Source organism: Halichoeres trimaculatus, unplaced genomic scaffold, assembly GCF_033239565.1.
Source record: "Halichoeres trimaculatus isolate MK-OKI-2021-1 unplaced genomic scaffold, fHalTri1.1 fHalTri1_scaffold_16, whole genome shotgun sequence".
NCBI classification, from domain to species: Eukaryota; Metazoa; Chordata; class Actinopteri; order Labriformes; family Labridae; genus Halichoeres; species Halichoeres trimaculatus.
Window position 1 is genome coordinate 26,519,829 of NW_027437194.1, and position 18,623 is coordinate 26,538,451.

Here is an 18,623-nt window from a genome sequence, read left to right on the forward strand (position 1 = left end):
ATAATAATAATAATAATAATAATAATAATAATAATTTCACAATTTCTGTTTTGTACCAAAAAGTTGAATGTATTGTTATGTTTTGGGCACATTTTTTACATTTATTGAGCCATGTTGTATCTACAAGACGGATTTTTTTTAATGATGATTATAAAAATGATGATTTTAAAAATGACTATGATGATGATGATGATGATGATGATGATATTGATGATGGCTTTATTCAGTAATTGCACATGTTTCAGACAAACAAAATTAAAAACAAAGAAGAATTTTAAAAATAGTGTCAAAACAGTTGTCTTTTTTTTTAATCACGGGGGTAAATAATATTACATCATTGTTATGATATTAGAATAATGTCACTCAGGTCCACTGTATTAGACTGAAAAATCACTCAGTGAGCTATCTTCAAAATGGCTTGGAGACATGATCTGATGTTGTTATAGAATGGTGTGAAACAAAAGCACTAGGATGCGTTGCACAAGGCTGGGTTTCCTCACATTTCTGCCCTGCATTGGCTAAATGGCATGACTTTAATTCTGAAATATAACACTGGAGTTGTAATAAATTTTGTTATTTAACATTAGTTTATAAAGTGCTCAAAAACAAAAGTTGTAGATCAAAATATTTTTTTTAAAAAGCCAACAATTTCACAGTGCAGAACTTAAACCTAAACAAGATGAGCAACCTCAACATGTATAGCAAATAGTTAAAAACCTATGAGTGGGAGATGAGAACCCTGGAGAAAAAACACTCAGACGTTTCTGTAAAATTTTATTTAAAGTCCACATGAGACAAAAGCATCAGTGGTTAGACTTCAGACTGTTGATTTGTCATTGCCCTTTGGACTCAAAACCAACCTGACAGACTGGTCAGTGGGGTTCAGCTGGGCCTGTTGTTTAGGCTTGGTCAAGTCAAGACAAGTCTTCATGTTTTTACTCTTACTATTGATAAATTAAATTCTACAATAAAGATAAAATTTTAGTGAGTTCGTACCTGGAGTTTCAAGATACTGACAGTAATAGGAAAAATATTAAAGTAAAAATAAAATGCATGTAGTACCTCTGTCCCCCACAGGTTGGCGATGTTGAGAGGAGCAGCCACCGGTGACGTCGAAGTTGCTGCTACAAAACACGGAGAGAAGAAGAATAACAAAAGCAGCCGCAGACCTCAGAGCAGTTACACATCAGTCAGTCTCTGGGCTTGATTTTCCTTCTGTTTAGAAAAATGTAACTGGAACAAGATTCATTTTGGTTTCTGGAGGCTGGCGTGGAGCGGGAGTTTGTGAGAGCGGCAGCGCTGCTGATGTTTCCGGGCTGTGGTTTTTGAATTCAGCAGCTAAAGCTAGCTGTGGGGTTAGCTCCTCTGTAACTGGCTCGTTAAAGTCAGTCAGACTGTCTGACCTCAGATTATCTGTTTACCGTCACCACTGACCTGACACCTTCATCTCAACCTGTCCGCTGCTGAAATCCAGGTGAGTGAGCTCAGACGGTGCTCTCTTCGTATAATAAACAGTAAATGGTTTGCAGGTGCAGGCAGCCCCTGCTTCAGACTCATTAATCAGAACCAGGTTTTGTTAGGAGCTTCAAAAATGCCTGTTTCTTTGCGGTTAGGTCTGATTTTTAAACTGTTGTTCACGATACGATATCTGATTATAATAGGCTCACATCCACCTATCAATGTATGCAGATATCTTTCTTGGATGCTTAACAATGCAACCACCTTAGATGATGTTGTTCTTGTTATTGTGACCCGGATGATACTGCTGTCATTTCATTATTGAGACAAAACTGTGTTGTTGCAGTGAAAAACAACTTAAGGTGTATAAACCATTCGTAGTTTTCTTCTATTGGTGTGAGGATGAACTATGGGTACTTTAAATTATTTATATCTCTTGAACATATTTGAATCAAAATGTCATCCTTCAAGAAAAAAAGTTTTTCCCCTAAAGATAAATTTTTAACCATTTTTAAGCTACTGTGAGCGGGTGTATTGATGTACCAAAGCAAACCAGTCCGTCTGGGACAAGATTGATTATGTCTTTAGTTGATGTGTGTAATAGCTGTTGGGGGGAGGTGTCAGGTGACCAAACTGCTAACTACTGAAAGTCTTTTTTTTTTTTTTTACATTATATTTTCCTGTAAGTTATCTTTTTCTTTCTTTTTCTTTCTTTTTTTTAAAATCTGATTATTTTCATAAATAGATTAAAAAAATAAACCAGGGTGGTTCCCAAACTTGGGGTCACAAAACCCCTTTCAAAATCAAGATCTGTTTACATCTATCTACATCTATTTGTATCTTGTGCATTTATTCTATTATTGTGATAATATTCCAGACTGGGGGTTGCATTTCATATAGAACCATGCAAACAGAAAATGTTTGATCTGTTTTCTTCATCTTTGTTGAAGACACCTGAGGTGGCTAAGCGGGATCAGTGGAGGCGGATTGGTTTAGGAAAACACAGCAATGTGTGCACATAGGTAGACTAAACTTTCACCGATTGGTTGAATGAAGGGCTTTGTTTCATTTTCTAAGTTATTGGACTGGCTTATTAGTGTTTTCCTGCAAAGAGAGATGAGGTACTACTTTTTTCACACAAATTGTTGGCTGAGAAAGAAGGGGATTTTGTATCTTAATTTTTTTCAAGTTGACAATCCTTAGATGTTAGGGGCAAACCAAGCTTTTAGAAGACTTCATCTTCTTCTGTTGCTGCTCTCACATCTCTTTGACAGGCATTCAGATGGGGAGTCTTGGCAGCAGATTCCAGTCCTCCTCTCAGGCCCCAGAGGAGGCTGCAGAGGGCACAAGCCCGAGCCGCAGACACGGCTGTGAGTGTAAGAAGAGGAAACGAAACGCTCAGTGCGACTGTGAGAGTGAACAAGAGGAGGAGGATGCCTTACTGGACACACCTCGCAGGCATGTCCTACAGGAACAAATCTGTTGATCCTCAAATATCTGTAACTCGTGACTAAAAGTCTTTTATTTCTTCTGTCAATTTAATGTGTTTGTGTTAAACTCGAGCAGGAAGAAACTGAAAAGTACGTCACGCTACATTTACCAGACGTTGTTTCTGAACGGGGAGAACAGCGACATTCGGATCTGTGCTCTGGGACAAGAGTGGAACCTCCACAAAGTCTACTTGTGCCAGGTAAAACATTAACACAATACAATGAGCCACCATGTTGTTATGCTCGTCTAGTTTTTCACTCTGGTACTTTTCTCGTATTCTATAGTCGGGATATTTCTCCAGCATGTTCAGCGGCTCCTGGAAAGAGTCCAACATGATGGAGATCAACTTAGAGATCCCCGACCAGAACATCGACACTGAAGGTGAGGATGGATTGGTCACAGTAGTAGCGACATCAGTGGTTCTCTTTGTGCCTTACTGACAGAGCTTCACTCTTTAGCTCTCCAGGTTGTGTTTGGATCCCTGTACCGAGACGACGTTCTCATCAAGCCCAGCAGAGTCGTCAGTATTCTTGCAGCCGCGTGCATGCTTCAACTGGTCTGTGTTAAATCTTGATAAAACTATTATCTGGACTTTCATGTTTCCAGTCATATGATTCAAACCTAATCAGGTCTTGTGGTTTGTTGTCGTGTGCAGGACGGTCTGATTCAGCAGTGTGGAGAGACAATGAAGGAGAACATCAGTGCCAAGACTGTGTGTGGATACTACGCCTGTGCCAGCATCTACGGCTTGGATTCAGTCATGAAAAAGTCAGAATTTAACTCATTGCTGTGAATGCAGCAATGCATTCACAGTATATGTTCTTCTGTGACAAAAAAATTTATTCTTCTTCTTCTTCTTCTTCTTCTTCTTCTTCTTCTTCTTCATTCTTCCGCCCGCTTTTTTGGACCGCTAAAACTCAGGCAAACTTCAACCGATTTTCACCGTTCAAACTTCAAAACGTGTGTTTCAGTTGGGACAAGGGGGCTATGACTCTTCAGACACTTTTCACAAATACTTTTCGAGATATTTCAGAATTTGTGCGTTTTTTGGTCTCATAGAGATGAATGAGGAATTTTCAAAATTTTCTCCTTTCAGGACATTTTTTCAGCCTGCTTCAAACGCTCCTCATTCAGTCATACATTCAGCTACAAACTCCATTCAAACTTTAAAATATTAAGCTACCTTTTGGCTTCATTCAGTTGGTTTCAAATGTTTCCTAGCATTCATAGTTTCTTCACAATGACCCTTCAAAGGTCATGATGCATTTCAGCTCTTCGAGCCGTTTTAACATTGGTGTGTATTGGACGGAATGTTTCGGCTTAGAGCAGGGAGAGGGTGAAACCAAACCTGAAAAATTTCTGGGTAAACTGCTCTTTTGGTCACAATGTTCGCTCCACATAGGCATTTTATATATCAAAATGGAGGAGGGCTTGTCCTGCTTCTGACAAAGTGGTTTTTAAAGCAAAAGGATGGAGCACTTTTTCACAAAATGGCCAACTGTCATGAGAAGTTCAAAAAAATCCCCATATACCTCCATGTTAATTCCTGAGGGGTTTTCTCAGATATCAGTAAATTTTCCCTCATCTATCTATCGCTCTCGTGGGTTCGTTTCTTGACCTACATGCATGAAATTTAGACGGACAGCTTCCTCTGGGTCTCAGGATTCCTACGGTGTGTTCATTTTTATTCTAGCCCTCACGGTTTTGGCAAGGTGACAGGAGATTCGGACTCTTGCTTTGCCACAAAATCTTCATAAGATTACAGTAACAAGGGCAAAGTTGTGCACCTGCACCTGCTGCCCTTGACGAGCTGGTCACCGTGGAAACCTTTGATCTCATGCAGCTGTTTATAGTAACTCATCAAAACATCCAGGAACAAAGACAAGCATGTGTCTGTTAATTTATCATTGATCACCAATATAAAATCTGGCTTCAGATAAGCCTCAGCAGACAGGTTGACATGATTGAACACACACACACACACACACACACACACACACACACACACACACACACACACACACACACACACAAACACACACACACACACACACACACACACACACACACACACACACACACAGGGCAGAAAGTATCACACTTTAACAGCATTTGACTTCCATTTCCCTGAGTCAGCTCCTTATTTTCCTAGATTTTTTCCTTTAAATTTAAATTCCTTCCCTTAATTCCTGAATTGATTCAGCCAGTCAAACTTTTAAATCCAATTTTGGATCACACTGATTCATGCTTCATGATCATTCTTTTTGTCAGAATTGCAAGCACCTTTACACCCTGATTTCAAAAGGGGTGTTGGGAATCAACAGACTCCACCAGCTCTCTGATGGCAGTTGGTAAACAATGATCACCATGGCAACATCTGGCTTCAGATGGGCCTGAGCCTACAGGCTTACATGGTTAAAAAACTAACACATAGGACACACAGGATTACATTTTAACAGGGTTTAAGATAGCAGACTTACATTTTCCCTCAGTCAGGTCATTATTTCTATAAATGTTCTTTAAAATTTAATTCATTCCTTTAATTTTTGAATAGACGCAACCATTTCAACTTTAAATTCATTCATCCATTCCATTTATTTGTCCATTTATTTCCTTTCATCCAAGAGTTCATGGCAGGCTAATTCAGCATTCTGCATTAGCAGTTGAGCGCAAGCTTTTACAGGACTTCTTTAAACAATTTTCAGACATATCCTCAGTCATTCTTGATCAGCATTCTGCATCAGCAGTTGAGCACAAGCTTTTAAAGACTTCATTCAACCATTTTAAGACAAATCTTCAGTCATTCATGTTCAGCGTTCTGCATTAGCATTTCAGTGCAAGCCTTGCATGACTTCATTCAACCATTTTCAGACACATCTTCAGTCATTCATGTTCAGCGTTCTGCATTAGCATTTCAGCGCGAGTTATTTAAGACTTTGTTCAGCCATTTTCAGACATATCTTCAGTCATCCATGTTCAGCATTCTGCATTAGCAGTTCAGCGCAAGCTGCTTCAGCATTCTGCATTCACAGCGCAATTTCTTCAGAAATTGCTTTTCTAGTTTATTTATGATTCTTTTTCCTACAGTCAGCATTTACTTCTCAAAGGAACTCAACATATACAGCAGACACAGAATACTTGGCTCTACAAAGATTTTTAAAAGTAACTTAAAGTGATACTCCGGGATGGAACAAGTTGGGTCCTATCACAAGATTTAGGGCAGAAATTACCCCTACAGCAGGGATTTTGTGCAGCAGAAGCCCAGAGCGCACACACCAAACACCCCCTCCCCTGCTCCTCTGCCGGTTTCCTCTGCACTCAGACGGGGCCATATTTTACTTGACCAAAAACACAAATAAACAGACTCCCATTGAAAAAATCTGATATCGGTCTGCATTCACGCTTTATTTAGAGAATTTTCAGTGCATTACTTTCACACAAAAACACCGCTAAATAAGGCTCTAGTTCTCATCGTGTCTCTTCGTCCTGGCAGACTACCTGCATTTGTTTATATCTGGCACGCGGCGCGCGGACTGATACACTGAGCAGCGAGCGCCTTGTACCCAGCTGTGGCTCTACAGCGGAGGTAGCGCTGTTTTACGACATGATGAGAACTAGAGCCTTATTTAGCTGTGTTTTTGTGTGAAAGTAACGCGCTCAAAGTTCTCTAAATAAAGCGTGAATGCAGACCGATATCAGATTTTTTTGGTGGGAGTCCGTTTATTTGTGTTTTTGGTCAAGTAAAAAATGGCCCCATCTGAGTGCAGAGGAAACCTGCAGAGGAGCAGGGAGGGGGTGTTTGGTGCGAGCGCTCTGGGCTTCTGCTGCACAAAAACACTGCTGTAGGGGTAATTTCTGCCCTAAACCTTGTGATAGGACCAAACTTGTTCCATCCCTGAGTATCACTTTAAGACATGTTTACACCAGAACATAGATTACAGTTTAGAGGTTGTACATGGGAGAGATAGTAAAAGTAAAATTAAGGGAAAGCAACAAATGTGGAAAAATAAAAAGTAAACATATCACTTCCTCACCATACTCAGTCAGAGGAAACCGAGTCTCACAGGTTTGCCATTTTCTGTCTGTTTGGACCAGAGTCTGTAGATTCTTTTCTTGGCAGCTTTTCCAGAACATAAATTTAATGTTTATGTGCTTTAATCCAGTCATTAGCAGTGGGAGGATCAGGTTTTAAACATTTCCTTCTAACACCCATTTAGATTATCTCACACCGCAAAGGGATTTTAACACCAAAAAATATTACTGATGTGAATTTCCTGCTGACAGTGAACAATATCTGGGCAATTCCAGAAAAAACAGCAGTGATTGGCATCACTCATCCAACAAAACCTCCAACAACAACAACCGTTTCCCTGACGTCTGTTTTTTACTGCAGTGTATCAAAGAACCATGCTTTTCCTACAGAATTCCTGTCGTACTGTCTCACATATTGAGCTCGATTTCCCTGACGTATTCTTGTCCAGCCCTTCACAAAAATATCACATTTCCTTCCCTTTCCCACTTCTCTTTGATGTACAAAGTATTTCTGATTTGGACTGGAGTTTGCCATTTTAAGGTTCAGAAACGATCTTGTGGCGGGATTCAGATTTGGTTGCTGAGAAATGAAACGTCAGAAATTCTGTCTCCTCTTTTCCCAAGCTGCACTCAGGTTTTATGAAAAATAATGCCTGACTTGTAGAAATTACTTTTCCTAAACCAGTGTTTTTCAGCCTTTTTGACCCACGGCACATTTTTTACATTGACATAAATCCCACGCCACACCACCTACCAAAAATGTTATACAATGGCACTCTGTAGCCTAATGATGTTGTAGTATTTTAATTTATTTATACTGAGTGTGAAACCTGGGCCTGTTCAGATGAACACAAAGCTAATATCCTGGGTGGAATTGAAGACACATGCACATGAAGCCCTTCAATCTCTCTGTTTTTCATTTTTATGGCAGTCAGGGTTGAAAAGCTCAGCTCACAGAGATATGTTAAGGAAAAAGGGGGAGATGTTGAAGTAGCTTTGTTTGACAGAACAGGGAACGTCTATGGAAGCAACCAGGACGCGTAACTATTTGACTTTTAACAGCTCCTGAATGTTTAATACTGGCATGGCATTGAATCTGAATTTATTTGTCCTGAATTCACCTATTGAAAATTCAGGTCCATGCCCTCTTTACCTACCGCCAGGAGGATCAGACCCTACCTGACACAACAGGCCATGCAGCTTCTGGTACAGGCCCTTGTCATATCACGCATCGACTACTGCAACTCCCTCCTATCAGGCCTCCCTGCGTGTATATTCAAACCTCCGCAGAATACCCAGAATGCAGCAGCACGTCTGGTCTTTAACCAGCCCAAAACAGCACACGTCACCCGCTGTCAATCTCTTCACTGGCTTCCAGTGGCAGCTCCAATCAAATTCAAAGCTCTTCTTCTGGCTTACAAAACATTGACAAGAACAGCTCCTTCCTACCTGGGGTCCCTCATCCAGGTCTACACTCCTTCTCGCCCTCTACGCTCTGCTTGTGAAAGACGCCTGGTGCTCCCAGCCTAGCGTGGCTCCAAATAACTAGCCAGACTCTTCTCCTCTGTTGTGCCCAAATGTTGGGATGAATTATCTAACTCTATATGATCCACAGAGTTCCTTTCTACTTCAAGAGATGTCTGAAAACTCATCTGTTTGGGGAACATGTAGGCCTTAAAGTGATACTCTGGGATGGAACAAGTTGGGTCCTATCACAAGGTTTAGGGCAGAAATTACCCCTACAGCAGTGTTTTTGTGCAGCAGAAGCCCAGAGCGCACACACCAAACACCCCCTCCCTGCTCCTCTGCAGGTTTCCTCTGCACTCAGACGGGGCCATATTTTACTTGACCAAAAACACAAATAAATGGACTCCCACTGAAAAAAGTCTGATATCGGTCTGCATTCACGCTTTATTCAGAGAATTTTCAGCACGTTGCTTTCACACAAAAACACAGCTAAATACTTCTAGTTCTCATCGTGTTCCTTCCTCCTGGCAGACTACCTGCGTTTGTTTATATCTGGCACGCTGTGCGCGCGGACTGATACACTAAGCGGCGAGCGCCTCGTAGCCAGCTGTGGCTCTGCAGCGGAGGTAGCGCCGTTTTACGACACGATGAGAATTAGAGCCTTATTTAGCTGTGTTTTTGTGTGAAAGTAATGCACTGAAAATTCTCTAAATAAAGCGTGAATGCAGACCGGTATCAGATTTTTTCAGTGGGAGTCCATTTATTTGTGTTTTTGGTCAAGTAAAAAATTGGCCCCGTCTGAATGCAGAGGGTGTGTTTGGTTATTGCGCTCTGGGCTTCTGCTGCACAAAATCACTGCTGTAGGGGTAATTTCTGCCCTAAACCTTGTGATAGGACCCAACTTGTTCCATCCCAGAGTATCACTTTAATCTGAACCTTCTCCTCTTTGTCCTCAGGGGTAGAATGAGTCAGAAGGTCTCAGACTCAGCTCTTAGTGAATTTTCAGCACTTATTACTGAATGCTTTTGAAGATTGAAGTATATTGTTGCAGCAATTAATTGTGGTTTAATGGCTGGATTATTCTATACTGCAAAAAAAAAAAAAAAGTCTGCACTTAATGGCAGCATCTGTAGCCGAATAACTTGTAGCACTGTTGTCGCACTAGGTTTTTCCTTCTGTCTAAATTCTTGCTTGTGGTCTAAGTCCCTTCGAACAAAAGGGTCTGATAAATGAAACTGTAAAACTGTAAACTGTAAAAAAAATCACTTATTTGAAGTTCAGATCCAAAAATTTACGGTTCCTAACTCAACAACAAAAAGATTTGTGTTGCATAAATTCAGTTCATCAAGTTCAACTCGTCAAAATTTAGATTCAAAAGTTCAAGTTGAAAAATCCAGGCTTCCCAGGACAAGCAATACCATATTGACGCATGGTGGTGTTTGATAACATTCAGTTGTTAAAATTCAAATAATTAAGTCTCTTATTTGCCTCCTAATAAAAGTTGCCTGGTCGGAAGCGTCAGGTGTTTCACAGAAAGCTTTTACTGCACTGTCTCCAGTTCACCAGCTTTTCTTTCTTTTGACTACCTTTCATACTATAGCCCTATAATTTCCCAGGGCACATTGTGGTTGAAAAACACTTGTCAAACTTGAATTTTTCCATTAAAGATTCAAATGTTTAAACATTCCCTTGTGGGTTAATGTAAAATGGTTTTCAAGGCCTTCATTGGTTCATTTTTTGAATCTAGTATCAAGTGCGTTCACCATCTCAGCGGTTTATTTTCAATAGCATAAAAATCCAACTCACAGCATTTCTAGGTTAAACCTATGTTGTCATGTTTTGAATGTGTTTCTGCAGGTGTCTAGAGTGGCTTCTGAACAACCTGATGACCCACCAAAACGTTGACCTGATGAAGGAACTTGGGTACTTATTCACCATTCTTCTTTCACACATTTTAGATTTTATCGTTGCCTCTTTGGAAACAAATGCATTTTTTTAGCCAGTTTTTGTCTACATGAAAGTCATCCCAATAAAATTCTGCTTTGTTTTTTGACTCTCATACCGTGAAAGCTGCATTGTACTCACTGTTTGTGTCCTCGCTGTGTGTACAGGGCAGAGGTGATGGAGCAGCTCATCCAGTCGTCTGACCTGTTCGTAATGCAGGTGGAGATGGACGTGTACACAGCTCTGAAAAAGGTAAATGAGAAGTGAATGATTCAAACCTCCTGGATTCATCAAACCTACTCCCTTACACTCTTTCTCTAACACACTTTCTCTGCAGTGGATGTTTCTGCAGCTCAACCCAGCGTGGGACGGCCCGATCAAGCAGCTCCTGGCCGATGCTGACGCCTGGCTCTGCAAACGCAGGACAGGTACGAAGAAGACAAATCGAAAGAAAAATAAATCTTTGTACGCTGTTTTTTGATATTAACTCACAGATTTCTGTTTTCCTCTGCAGACCTGTGTGAAAGAGAGCCTTTCTTAAACACGGAGGAAGGAGCAGGATTTCGGTCAGTGTTCAAATACGTTCGTCTGCAGTACATCATCAACGATCTGGCTTCTGCTCGCATCCTGGAGAGAGATAATATTCTGCCCCCGGGTACGATCTGCTGTTTCATCCTCTTTCCAAACGCTCATTCATTTCATTTTCCTGGAAGAAGGCAGTTGATTGGATAATTTAATTTAAATCCTGTATTGATGAACTTTCATGGGATGTTTGATATTTTAGAAAAAAAATAAGTCAATTATTTTGACAATGAGTTTAAATCAGTTTCACGAGTTGATACGGTGTAATTTAAATGTCTCTGAGTCATGTTTGTGCCATGCTCCTGCTCCTTTAATATTTTCTGTTTTCCTGATTTCAGATTGGTTGACGTCAGTCTATAAAAACCAGTGGTTTGCTATGCTCCGGACAGAGTTTGATAACGATAACGGGTAAGAAGAACCTGAGCCTAGCTGTTTAATTTCAACCTCACTTGCAGCACATTCAACAAACTTCCTGCATATGAAACAAGTGCTGCTGGTGTGACAGAAGCATCTTTCTCCTCTCCTCAGTCCCCAGGAAGCAAACAAAGAGGAGTTTGAGCTGAGCAGTATGAGATGTGGCAGGAAGCTGACCAAAGATGGAGACGTGAGTCACACGCTCGCTGTGCTGCTGTTCATTCAGCTCCTGTTCATTGTTTTTTATTCCTCTTCTTGTGTTTCTGTCTTCAGTACTGCTGGCGCTGGACGGGCTTTAACTTTGGTTTCGACCTGCTGGTGACCTACACAAACCGCTTCATAGTCTTTAAAAGAAATACTCTCAGTCAGCCATGTGGGGGCGCTGTGAGCCTACAACCTCGGAGGCATTTGGCATACAGGTTTGTAGAGCAGTTGAACTTTAATGGGATTAGATAAAACTGGAGTGGAGAAAATCTCAGACTCTTGGATAAAGATGAAAATCTAAATAGTGTGATAGAAAAGAAAATATGTAAGGGATGAGAATTAAATACAAAGAAACTGAACATGAGAGTTTAAAAGTATGAAAATTGAAGTTTAAAAAGGGAAACGATGCAGACAAACACAGGGTTTACATTTATGGGTATTTTAAGGGAGAATAAAAGCTCAGAGGTCTCCATAAAGTGAATGTAAGATAGTTAATGATATCAGAGTGACTTGTTTAAGACTTTAATCTCCAAATTAGTTTACTTTTGTCGTCTTTTATCCGTCCAGGTTACGTCTTGCCTCCTTCGACAGCCGTGGAAAGCTGGTCTGCAGCCGCTCGACGGGCTACCAGCTCCTCACCCTGGAGAAAGACCAGGTCAGTTTAAGACCACACATCAGTGACACTGTTTTTAGGCTCTTTCAGGCTTCGATGTCAAGTCTGGAGTCCTCACAGTCCAAGTCAGAGTCAAATCCTGAACATTAATCTTAGTTATAAGGAGACTGTATGTTTATATGAACCTGAACTGGCTGTGTGAGTTATTCCTGGATGTTTAGAAAACACCTCTCTTCAGTGTTGAAGCTATTTCCACTGCTTCATGGTGGTTTTACTTTTAATCACATATTTATTTTGTTTGAGAGTAGTGTAGGATTATGTTCGGTGTTATGAATATATTTTTGTGCTTAGTTTGATAGTTTTGCACCAGATGTTTATAGTGTAAACACCAAAGTTATAATAGTTAACTAAAACGAAACTAAAAACGAAAACTAAAATTTAAAATACATTGCAGTTAACTCAAGCTAATAAAAACTAAAAAAGAAAGCAAAAACGATAAGTAAACTAAAACTGTATCTTGTGTTCACAAAACTAACTGAAACTAACTAAAATGATAGAAAAAATTCCCTTAGTTTTAGTTTCTGACAATGTTAATAGCCTTTAGGATTTAAATTAATCCCACACATTTTCCCAACCAATTTTATGACAGTTTTAGGCAGCTGTCAGTGCCGCACAGACTTTAATTGTTTTTAAGTCTGTCTTTCTTGTTAGAGTCCAAGTTTCTAAAGATTTAAGCTCATATTATATTGTTTTATATAGTTTTTGTTTATATTATTTTATGTAATTTAAGTTAACATTATTTTTTATATAATTTGTGTATATATTAAGTTTATATTAAGTTTATATTATTTTTTTGTGATGAAGGCAGCAGCCAACAGTATCAGCATTGACTGAGCAGTGAGCACTATGTTGGACTGGAAAATAAACAGTATTACAAAATATTTACTCTGACCTTTTTCAATCCTGGCTAACCTGGTTAATAAGGTATGAAAAAACTAAAACTAAACTGAAACTAAACTAAAACTAAACTGAAACTAAGCCTTGTTGCAAAAGTTAAAACTAAATAAAAACTAGAATGCCCGCTCTAAAACTAATTAAAACTAAACTGTAATGGAAAAAAAATGTCAAAACTAACTAAAACTAAACTATAATGACAAATCCAAAACTATTATAACCAGTTGAAAAAAAGAATGCACATATTTAGCAACATGGTTTCAACGTTTCAAAATGCAAAAAGAAGAAATGGGAATGAGAAAAAAATCAATTATCCGTTTGTTGCATAGATGTAAAAGTGAAATAAGCTTTTCAAGAGCTGATCAAAAGTTTAAAACCACAGCCCAAATCCCAGAAACTCCCTAAAATAGAAAAAAGAGTTTGAAAAAAGGAGTCAGTCATGAGGAGCTCCTCTGTTCCTTTTGCTCACTCCATGTTTGAAGCGAGTGTTTCCAGGAGTCTGTGTGAACTTTGCTCCAGGTGGTGAAGATGTCTTCATAAAGGATCATCCTCTGTCTGAACTGATGTCCATTTCTGTAAGCGTCCCTCTCCATCCATCCCCAAATGTTGTCAGAGTGATTTAGATCAGGGGAACATCAGGATGGTCCAAAGAGTGAGCTGATTCCTCTGGAAGAAGTCCTCTGTCAGGCGCCCATTGTGACCTGCAGCGTTGAAAAACTCAAAATCCAAACTTGCAAAATGTAAATTCATACAGTTTTTCAACTGGTCTAAAAATTTTAATCAGGTGTAGATGGGCAGGTATGATAGGAGGGACAAACCAGCTTCTTACCAGGAGACTTTAGAGTATAAGGACACAGCTACATTTTTTTGTTTGTTGTTTTATATGAGAAACTTTTTTTTTTAATGAAACAGCAGAGACAGGATGTTTTGCTTGGGCATTTACCGTTTATTTTATTCTGTGTACGATTCTCTCCCCGCCTCGGTCAGTTTGAATTTGAGGTTTAATTGTAGCAAATTAACAGGATTTAATTATTCTAGATTAGATTCTAATGAAATCCTGTTGTTGTGTCTGACGGTTTTAACAATCAATGATTGTAGAGCGCTGAGTGTCGTACATAAATGAGCATGGCACTTCTGTTGAAGAAGGGACACGCTCATCTGTCCAGCTGCAGTGGGGTCTGAACAGACCAGGGGTGGGCAGACTTTTTGAGTCGTGGGCCACAATGGGTTCTAACATTTGACAAAGGGGCGTAACTATCAGGGTATCATTCGTTCATTCCATATCCGTTTAAGAATCCAAAATCAGAAAAGGGATAACGACTTGTTATTCAATTTTTTGTTTTCAAATCAAAAATCAGAAAACACGTAACGGTCTATTTTTCGCTGTTTTGATTTTGTTTTGAAATTAAAATTTGATTATGAGAGAATGAAATTATAATGGGATTTTTAATCCATGTATGGTTCGTTCTTTCGTTATTTTGTTTCAAAACAAAATCAAAAAACGAAAAAACTGACTTGTTTTTTTGTTTTTCTGTTTAAAAAACAAAACAGAAAAATGGAATTACAGAAAAACACAGTTTTTCTGTCCTGGTTTTGAAAATGAAAAAAACTCAAAAAATAACAAAAGACTGTGTCAACATTTTTGACAGGCCGGATTGAAACGTTTTACGGGCCGCATGTGGCCCCCGGGTCGTAGTTTGCCCATGCCTGGAATAGACTGTAAACCGTCTCTGGTAACTGGAGCATCTCTCTTACTTCTCTGCACTCTTCCTGGACAGATGTCTGTTAAAGTTGGAGCTTGTCTCAGTCTTCTGCTCTTTGGTTCTTCTGAATATCCAATATGACGCTCTGATCTTGTTATCAGTTTCTTTAAAATCTTTGAAAGCAACAGTCTGAGTCCTGGATACGGGCTCTGACAGGGACTCACAAACGGGACATGCCTCCCACCTGTGCTACTTTATTTGTCTTAAAATGAGTCTTTTCCGTAAGATACAAACTCCTTAAGGTTTTTCAATCATTAGAAAACAGGTAAGTGCTTTAAACGCAGGATTCTGACATGATGAGGGAGGAAAGATGTTAAAAAGACACTGTCATACAGATCTGTGCTGTCACTGTGTGTAACCTGCTGTTTCCACACTCTCTTAACGTTCCTCTTTTTCTGTCGCCCCTCAGGAGTACGTGGTGATGAACCTGGACAGCCGGTTATTATCATTCCCTCTCTATGTGTGCTGTAACTTCCTGTACACGTCGCCTCAGTTGGACCAACGTACAGATTCCTCAGAACAAGAGAGCAGCCCTCGCAGCGTGTCCTGATGTCAGGTCAGCGCCCGCTCACTGCAGATATTCCTCCAGGAAGCTGAGACTCCAGAAAAGAAAAAAGCTCATATGTTCAATCCACTGTCACTTGTAACCTCACTGTGACGTCGCTCATATCATCTGCATGCTGTGTAACCCAGTGAGGAAACCGTTTGACGTCTGTATGTTCAGTGTTTGTCACGTTCAGACTCAGCCGAGGGGAAACGTATGAAAGAGACACATGACTCTGGCTAAGAGGGATCAGGCCACTTTAACCTCCAGAGCAGCTTCACACACTGGACCTCTGCCAGGAGCTGTCTGTAATGAGACCAAGGACCACTTCTGAAGATTATTTCATCTTGGGAGTCGATGGGATTCTGCACTTCAGAGCTTTCTGATGGTTTGGACCACGCAGCTCCAAAGGAAGCACTCTGGATGTGTGAGGCTGAAGCGCGTATCGCCCTGGAATGTGGGAACATCTTAAGGGAACAACTCCAAAACTGGATGTCCACTCATGGCAGCAGTCAAACTCCACCAGCGTGCCGCCTTGTTTTTTTTTGTTGTTTTTTTCCTGACAACAGCTTTGTGCATGGAACAACCACACACAGAGGTGCTCTGCATGGTTTTAAAGCTGTTACGTAAGAAACGCAAAGTTTTTCTTCAAACACATATTATCTAAATATCAGCTGAATGAGATTAACATTTTACCTGCAGTCTCATTCTATCAAATGAGGAAAAGTTAATGACCAGACTTAAGAGACAACACGTTCTGATTAATGTAAGAGCAGGATGTGTCTCATCAGTCTCTGTGCTGTTTCCAAACCAAACTACTCACCTCCTCTCTCAGATTATCAGCCGAACTCAGCGTAAAGTATCCACTGGACTCTGTAAATACATTATTCATTATATAAACTTTAAAGTATGAGTACATGTTGTCCTCCAGAGGTCAGGATCAATGCTCAGCCTAAAAAACGTCACTTCATAAGACGATATCTTGAGTCTTAGAGTATCTTTGACACATTCTGCATCTGATGAATCAACACCAGCTGTTTGTCAAACCGTTACAGTCACATTGATGTCACTTTTGTTTAGGTCACTGTGTGTTTGTCAGTTTATGAAATCTGTTACCTCATGCTGTGACATGAACAGCTAACCAGTCAGGATGACTCTCCTGTAAAGCGCCGGCAACTGTAACTGACTCTTTTTATTTCTTGTTGTTGGGTATTTATTGATTTTGTACTTGTATTCGTTCACTTTTTGACAACATGTCTCAGTACTTGGCAGCCAATAAAAGTGCCCCCTCATGTGGGCTGTGGTGCTATGACACGATCTTCTACTTTTCAATAAAATCCAACCCACTCAGGCCTTCTCTGGTGCTCCACCTCTTCGTCTCCTCGCTATGATAAAGTCCGTCCGCCTGCTGAGGATTTCTGTGTCACTAATCTCTAATTTCTCCCGATGATCACAGAAAAACATCTGACCCCATTCCCACAGAGCCTTTTCAGTCCATGATCATCCAGAGGTTTAATCCCTCTTCACTCAAACTCAGTTATATCAGATTATCACTGGGTGAACACTACTTGAAAATAAAGCTCCACTAAGGAACTTTAGCTTGGTGGAGTAGGTCAGATTGAGAAAGCAGCAGCAGTTAGCTTAATGATGAAATGATGTCGCTGAAGAGAGAGCACACCCCCTCCCTGCAGGCCTCGAAAACCAGACTACAGCAGGAGGATGACATCAGTGTTGATATTTTCATTCAATGGGTGCGTCTCAAAGCTCCAAAGTTTCATCCTTCCTTCCTCCACATGCATCGTTCACTTGCGTCTTAGTCCCTCCCACCAGAGATGATGGGAGAGACGCGAGGAAATGAAGAGAGGAGAGAGGATGGAGGAGATTGGTTTTTAGAGCAATGGGACATCCTCTCCTTCAGAGCGTCACATGAAACGACGTGTTTCAGTGATGACGGCATCAGCTGATCACCTCTGGATCATCTGTCAGTCAGCTCTAACAGCTGTTTGTGTGTCTGCACATGTGCGCTGTAATAACTCTGATCAAAAAGGAACAGTAACAGAGCTTTGTCTGTTCCTTTAACCTGTTTAACAAACACGTTACCATGAAGAAAACCTGCTCTCTGTTTATTCTGTGTGCTGTTTAGAAGCTCATGGATCACTTTTCCGGTAAAATACGTAATTGTTAGATTATTTATGAACTATTTAGCCCTTATCTAGAGCCCATCTGATCGTGAACTCTGAAGCTTCTTAATAACCCACCTTATTGTGTTTCAGGAAGATATTATTGATCAGTCAGTTTTCTGTATTAATCCTCTGTTATATTGATTTGATGATGGTTGTGTTCAGTGTTTTGTGCTCTAAACTCACAGCGAACACTTTATTACCAGATTTATGATCAGTTTCTGAATGATCCTCTGTGCCTGTCCTCAGCTCGTCTTTTCTCTCTCATTAAATTCCGTTGTGTTTGTGAAGTTTCATGTAAAGTCTGAGCCACTGCAGCGTCCAATCAGAGAGTGATATTCCATATGGGGGCGTGTCTGTCAGTGAAAAGACTTCAGCAAAGCCGGCTCTCGTGTCTCCTTGATCAAAGCTCCTCTGATCAGTCTCCTCCATCCTCTCTCCTCTGAGCGCAATTATCGCTTTGGGACAGTCTTCAAAATGGCGACTGGTGTCATGGAGGAGATAGGATGGAGGAAGCACGTAGTTAACGCATTGAGACGCACCCAATGTAAGACTGAGGCTTCCAGAGGGCTGGCCAATCAGAGGGAAGGGGGTTTGTAGTGTGGGGAGTCTTAAAGAGACAGCAGCTAGAACAAAGCGATTCAGACAGGCTGAGAAATAAGTGTATTCCAAAACACCAGTGAGAGAAAAACAGATTTTTCATATCATTTAAAGTTACTACAGGGGGGACAGATGAAGTCTGAAAGAGATAATTACCCCCTCTTTAATGAGATTTCTGTTTATTCTGCAAACAGCTGGCTGAAGTAATCTTGATCCTTTGAGTGTAAATATGGTACTGACTGTGAGTATTTCTGTGAGGGACACATCTGTAAAACTAAAAAGGTGTGTAACAGATCCCACATGCTGCAACACATCATTCATAAACTCATCTATTGAAGATGTTCATGTACAGTCTTCTCACATCGTTTCTATTGCCT

At 40.3% G+C, this 18,623-nt stretch overlaps 1 protein-coding gene across 1 annotated transcript; it reads left to right on the plus strand.

Annotated features, from left to right (window-relative positions):
* The first annotated feature begins 1,109 nt into the window (after positions 1-1,109).
* Positions 1,110-18,580, plus strand: gmcl1 (germ cell-less, spermatogenesis associated). Its single transcript, XM_074691034.1, has 15 exons — positions 1,110-1,474; positions 2,733-2,920; positions 3,029-3,148; positions 3,234-3,330; positions 3,408-3,505; positions 3,605-3,717; positions 10,306-10,371; positions 10,560-10,644; positions 10,730-10,820; positions 10,907-11,047; positions 11,313-11,382; positions 11,503-11,578; positions 11,662-11,807; positions 12,160-12,247; positions 15,332-18,580. The coding sequence occupies exons 2-15, from the start codon at positions 2,741-2,743 to the stop codon at positions 15,470-15,472; spliced, it is 1,512 nt and encodes a 503-aa protein (XP_074547135.1). The 5' UTR covers positions 1,110-1,474; positions 2,733-2,740; the 3' UTR covers positions 15,473-18,580.
* Positions 18,581-18,623: the final 43 nt, after the last annotated feature.